Below are 6,801 nucleotides of genomic sequence, written 5' to 3'. Positions count from 1 at the left end.
CCTCTAGAGCCCATTGCAGGAAGGAGGTTTCTGCTGGTCTGCTTGGAACAGGCAAAAGGCTTAAGAACTGGTAATCACTCAAGGAAATTAAATCCAGCTCTGCCAGGAATTCTCTCTCTCCTTAAGCATACATACTCTTTTTTTAAGGGAAGCGAAATTTACCTGTTACTGGAGGAAAGTTCAGATCTAGCACTTGCAGATTTCCTGCAACTAAAAGTATAGTGGGGATAGTTTATGAGAAGTATCCAGACAGCAAAGCTGAAGACGAGAAGACTTTCGATCATAGACTGAACTGTTCCCCCTGTTCATCTCCCTGTTTCGGGGATGATAATTTATTTATTTTATATAGCTGACAGTCCTTTCATCTGCTAAGATGCCTGGCGTTTTACACTATATTTGGACTATACTTTGTATTGCTGGATTTTTGTGCCATTTTACTAATGGAAGTTTTGTAAAAAATCATCTGAGATCAAGTTTTATTCAGAGGAAATTAAGTGGCAGAGAGAAGCGTGAGATGCAGAGAGAGATACTATCCATCTTGGGGTTACCTGGGAGACCCAGACCTGCTAATGGAGGCCAGTTCCCGTCATCAGCACCCTTGTTCATGTTGGATCTCTATCATGCTATGTGTAGTGAGGAAGAGGATGATGGAGGGCAAGGGATATCAAGGCCACTGTTCACTACACTGAGCACACAAAGTCCTCCACTGGGAGCAGTCATCAGTGAGGCTGATACTGTCATGAGTTTTGTCAATATGGGTAAGGACTACCTTTTCCTTTACACTATATTTAATATCTAGTTTATTTCTAATATATATATGACTTGCAACTATTCACAATCTTGAAATGTTCTGGTCTTCGCTGGTCATCAGTATATAAATATGACCAGAGATTATTTTAGAATTATCAATTAGTTGTAAAGTTTTATAAGTTTTCAATCTCCGTTATCTGTGGATGTGAATTGTCACATAAATGTCAAAAATACACAAATGACAACAATTGTGAATATATTTCATATACTTTTCAAATGATTTGAATTAATGTGATTTAATTTTAGCCATATCATTATTATTATTATTATACTATTGCATTTGTACTAGTTTATATAGCTGTAGTGTTGAAAATTGCACATACAGTATTCCTATGATGAACGTACATTATGGATGGGCGTAAATTCATGTTCCATATCATATACTTTTGTGATAGTAAAACATTAATCATAGAAACCTCACTCAATTTCTCTAAAATTATTATTGAATATATATTTTTTAAAGTATCCCCATATTGTAGGTGGGATATGTTTATTAGAGAATAGCCTCATGAATAGTGTAAATTTGTGAACAATATATTCTAGCCTTAAACTGGTTACACCAAATAGCATTTTCCCATACCCCCATATGCTTAGCTCTGCCCAGTGTGCATGTCTTCTGAATGTAGAGAGAGGAATAAGTTGTTGGCAGTGGCATATCTCCCTTAAGAACAAATTGATCAGACATGTTGAAATCCATCTGCCCAGTTCTTCAAAATCAATGGAATAGGACAAAACTAACCTAATGTGTTTGGTCAACCTTAACACTGCCAGTTCAGGAACTAAGTCAAATTTTATTATGTAAGGTTTTAGGAAAAAATACAGAAATTGTCATAAACATGGCAGACCATGGCTTTACTGGATTAATAATAGTGTATTGGTATTTTTCTTAAGCGCTGGAAGATTGGATGCTTCTTAAAGGTACACAGTTCTCCTTAATGCTCTTTCTGCACAACATATAATAGTTACTAGACACCGAAATAAAAACAACTCCAGCATTAAACATTAATATAATAATAAATAATATAATAAAGGCATAGTCTGACACTGCACTACTTCCCTTGCTCTCAGACAGACGGTCATAGTGTTCGATCTTACTGAGCACAATGTCTTTATTGAGTACAATACCAGATGTATAAATCCATATGGCGTTTTACCATGTGACAGTGACTAGATGTAGGGAAGCAGGTGATTTTGAGCTGTCTGTAAAAAAAAGTGTACCTTCAACCTCTATGCAGATACATTAATAGCATTTTATGTTCACTGCTCTAGACCCTCAGGAATGCAGACATTAACTCTTTCACTGCCCTAGACCACCAGGGATGCAGGCATTAACCCTATAACTCCTGTAGACTATCAGGGATACAGACATTGACCTTTTCATTGCTCTATACCTGTTGCCCCCAATTGTCCAGTTCTCTAAGTGCATAATGGATCACTTTCCACAGGTCCAAAATAGAGATGGGCGAACCGCTTGCTCACAAGCTGGGTTTAAACCCAGATATTCCAAATTGTTCAGCTTTTAACAAAGCCAAACAAATGGCGATTTGTCTCAGGCGAACTAAAGTGGCTGCCACTTTAGTGCAGGGAAAATACAGAAGAGACATGTGTCTTGTGACGCACAATGATGTTTTAGTACTACCTGACACACTCTCAGTCAATAAACATTGGGAGGTGTACACCATGCAGTGCTGATGTCATATATGCTATATAAGGATCTGCATATGTCGTCATGAGGTGTTTCAGTAAAGATGGATATAAGAGTACATCTGTGAGTCATCTTACTGCACAGGTTAGTAATAGAAATCAATAAATAGGAGTGAGGCATAGCTACTGCTGCTTGAGCCTGAGATTGCTGCATTTCTGTTATAATACAGACTTAGGGCGGGTTCACACCAGCGCCCGATCTCCACTTTGTGGGTTTCCGTCTTCTGCCGACAGGAGACGGAAACCCGACATTCAGTGTCTGACCATGAGCGCCCGTGAGCGTCTTCTGGTCTCTTCTGTGTTCCTCCTCTTCCTCCATAATGCATCATTTATTGCAGGGTCTTTCTGGACTGTCAGCGGTGTCTCCCTTATATTCTTCACTGACACAGATGCCTGGTAGTGCTGAGAAATCTGTTTCTTTAGTCTTCATCCTCGAATTGGTAAGATGGATGAAAACAGTTATCATTCTGTGCAGACAGAGGAGGAAGATTGTTGGTGTTGGAAGTAGTAGTGGCATGCGGTGTGGTACTTGTACTAGTAGTTGTTCTGGTAGAGGAGCATGGTTAAAATCTGCAGGTGGAATTTTGAGGGTGAGCATGGCCATGATGTGTCAAAAAAAGCAGGTAATATGATGACATTATTGATGATAGTTCCAGGATTCCAGATATTGCGCAGTCCCAACATCCAAAAAGTCTGCATGGGGCAGATGAAGGGGAAGTCCTGGGGTGGGGTGGGGTGGTGGGACATGATTCCAATGCTGCTGGTGTTGGTGGCAGAAACTACACACGGTCATCTTCTTTGTGGGATTTTTTTTGTACATTGATAAATGATAAATCCATAGTGATGTACAGGATCTATAAGAAGGAACTTAGCATTGGCTGTGCAGGAACAAATGTAGGAAGGACATCCTATATACTCACATGATACATACGTATTTGGTAAAATAGACTTGGCATTGGCAGTTACACCGTCTGGGGAACTGATCAAGACTGTTTAACTCCTGTTCCCCGTAATCTTTCTTGTAGGCAGACTACATCTACACCTAGCACATGGTCATTGTAACATCATAATCACCAACTATTTCTTCTACTCCTCCTCTTCCATGCCAATGTCAGTTATCCATAAGGGAATGTGTGTCCAGGAGACGGCAATATGTGTTCAGTCATCTGGCAGTTCTGCAACTTAACTCATGCCTGGTCATGCTGCTGGTGGTGCAGTCACTGCCATACAACTTAGTGGATTCCACTGCGTTTCTCCAAGTGATGGCATATGCTCAACCTCAAAGGAGGATACCTAGCTGCCATTATTTCTCTCTGATCTTTATATCTTCCAAGATGATGACAATGACAACTGACTAGCAGGGTGTATGCTTACACAGCAACAAGCATATTTTACCATCAAGCAGAGGTATGAGTACTGGATGACAAAAATGACAAAATGGAGGAATTCTTCCCTGCTTCCCAAAGGGATGAAAAAATTGAATCTTATCAGGATAGACTGTATTCTCAGTTTACCATAGCATTTAGGGAGACCACTACAAGTGTGTACCCAGCTGGCATCTGTCTGCTCCTAGTCCACACTCCACTCCCTCTGCCAATGCCACAGCTCCATGTGTCAGGAGGGGTAAAATCAGAATCGGAATCAGCAGCCAGGCCCAGGACAGTATCTGGGAGATGATTAATCAGAAATTATTCAGCTCACAGCACCAACTGGACCCACAGGCAACTGCCACCCACTGCCACTGTGACCAGAACCATCATATTATGCCCTGTTGCACTGCCACACATGTTGCCACTGCCACCAGTCAGTGAGACAGGAGCCACCCGAACCCGAAACAAAATAAATCTTCAGTGGTTCCCTCATAATTAATCCAGAAAATAAGTTATAAATCTATATGTGATCTACTGTAGTAAGTTACAGTATATGAATATATTGTTTCACATAGTATAATATTGATACCATAGTAACTTGCTGTTCCCAAGGACTATTGTAAATGTACTTTCTGCCAGAAATAGAAAATGACCAAGAGCCAATGTGTTATATTTACCTGAGTTTCTTATGCAAATAGAAACCCAAGCAGCATATTTTGGCATTTTAAGTCTATAATTTTCTTGTGGTGACTCTGGTTACGCTAAAGAACAGGTTACCACAATCCACCCACCCACATTCTTCCTGAGCAAGTGTTGAAAAACTGGAAAGATACTGGGAGAAATCTGAAAAAAAATATTCTTCTTGGCGATGTATTTGATCATAGATGGTATGCACAAAGGCACTGGTTAATGTAACAGCAGCTCAGGAGTGGGGGCTGTAGTAAGAACATCTTACTGGACTTCAAGTGTTTTTCTTACTATTTACAAGGTTACTGCATCTACTGTAACAGAATTGCTATGGTGTTGTCGCTTCGTTCTGTGCTAAGGAAAATCACTGTAAGGCCGGGGCCCCACGTGATGGAAACACCGCGATTTGCCCACTGTGGTTTATAGTAAGGGCAAAATGGATGGGATTCTAGAGAATCCCATGCCCACTTTGCAGGAAAATCCACAGTGCGGAGATGCAGCTATTTCCAAAACTGACACGGTTTTGGAAATCACAGCATGTCAATTTTACCTACGGAAATGCCAGCGGTTTCCTCATATGTATAATTGTAACTGAAAGCCTGTAGGGGAAATCTCTGCATACTTTCTGTCTAAAGCGCTGCAGGAAGAACCGCGATACGTTCCCGCCGAGATTTTTCCCGTAGCACCTTATTGCTGTGGGATGTCCCGTGGGGCCTTAGCCTAAAGAGGTTTATACACTACGAGCTCCAGTCACATTCACTTATAAATGTAACAGCCTACAGTGATCATTGTCACATTTATTACCATAAGTTGTCACCTCTCCATTGCTTAGGTAAAATGGTAAGTCACCACCAGGTTAAGGATTACAATGTTTGAAATCATCATAATAAACTCCATATATACTGGATGTATTTCACAGCTATTCTTGACATTGTAGTGCACAAATACGCTCAGAGGCCACGGTAAATACACATTACTTTTTAGAGATGCTCTGTTGACTGTGCAGACCAATAAAGTAAACTGAACTTACTTTGAGGTTACCTTAAGCAATCTGAGGTGGTATGCTTTATGATATGCGGTTTAGGGTAGGTTGACAGGGTTTTCTCTAGGTAAACGGAAACACACCATGATGAAAACCATACGAACCCCATTAAATTCAGCAGACACTGGGGGGGTCTGTAATATGACAGTCCAGCAACCACTGTCCTTTTTCGGGTTTATATCCAGAAAAGTGACATGCGGATGTTAACCTAACCATATATTACATAGTACTGTGTTGTGACTAGGCAAGGAAGAACCTGGTCAACTTCAATAATATGGCAGGCTGTGGAAACCACATGATGCTTAACTTTTGTTCACTTGTAACATAAAAACTAAAGCACAAACCAGTACACTACTACCAGCCTAAGACCACATTCACACAACAGAGTTTCAGCCGTGACCATATGCTGAAAGAGGGGCTCCTAGAAGTACAGATATCTGTATGGGACATATGTCGCTGAGAGGCAGGAATTCTTAGATGCATAAATATACTGCTAGTAGTCCCTCTCCTGGCATAAGGTGCAGGCTGGTAAATCCAGCCAACACATGGACTGAGTTTCATAGCTGAAACTTGGTTGTGTGAATGCACCCTAAATGTGAGACCATTACCTAAGGATATCCAATGTAATACAAAATGTATTGTTTAAGATATTAAGATGAAGATATAGGCAGTGTTCATATTAACACAGCCTCTATATCCATAACACTTGATAGAAAACAGAGTTCTGCATTGGGTGCTGTTGGTGTCTGTCATGAGACAGGTTCAGCATTGTCTTGTGATTTCTGCTGTAAACCAGGATATAGTTGTGAATGTAGCGGGTTTTCCATGCAAAAATTATTTAATTTATTTTACTTTTTTTTTTAAAAAAAAAAAGGTCTGTTAGTGCTATTAATGGGTTAACGAGTACTCCCAAATACCTTTAGCAGTGTTTTGAGTGATTTCTGTGTTTCTCTGGGAGCTCCAGGCATCTTCAGCATTTGTTTACATGGTGTAGCTTCCTCTGCTTCTATCCTACAACTACCATAATGCTTTGCTTCTTCCTCTTCCCTCTCATACTCATTCCCTTACACCCCCCTCCGTCTCCCTAGCAAGGTGGCCCGTTACTAGCCTTTCCCAACTAATTAACAGTCCAACCCACCACATCATACTGTTTTCCTGTTCCTCCTTTTTTTAAATGAGCCGGACCGA

The 6,801-nt window shown here is 40.5% G+C and overlaps 1 protein-coding gene across 1 annotated transcript in view; it reads left to right on the top strand.

Annotated features, from left to right (window-relative positions):
• Nucleotides 1–211: 211 nt before the first annotated feature.
• LOC142195199 (bone morphogenetic protein 8A-like) overlaps nucleotides 212–6,801 on the top strand; it is a 76,497-nt gene continuing 69,907 nt past the window's right edge. Inside the window, exon 1 of the mRNA XM_075264789.1 lies at nucleotides 212–758. Coding sequence (XP_075120890.1) covers nucleotides 374–758 — 385 coding nt within the window. The 5' untranslated portion in view covers nucleotides 212–373. The remainder of the gene's footprint in view (nucleotides 759–6,801) is intronic.

Source organism: Leptodactylus fuscus, chromosome 2 (genome assembly GCF_031893055.1).
Source record: "Leptodactylus fuscus isolate aLepFus1 chromosome 2, aLepFus1.hap2, whole genome shotgun sequence".
NCBI lineage: Eukaryota > Metazoa > Chordata > Amphibia > Anura > Leptodactylidae > Leptodactylus > Leptodactylus fuscus.
This window is presented reverse-complemented; position numbering and strand designations above follow the sequence as displayed.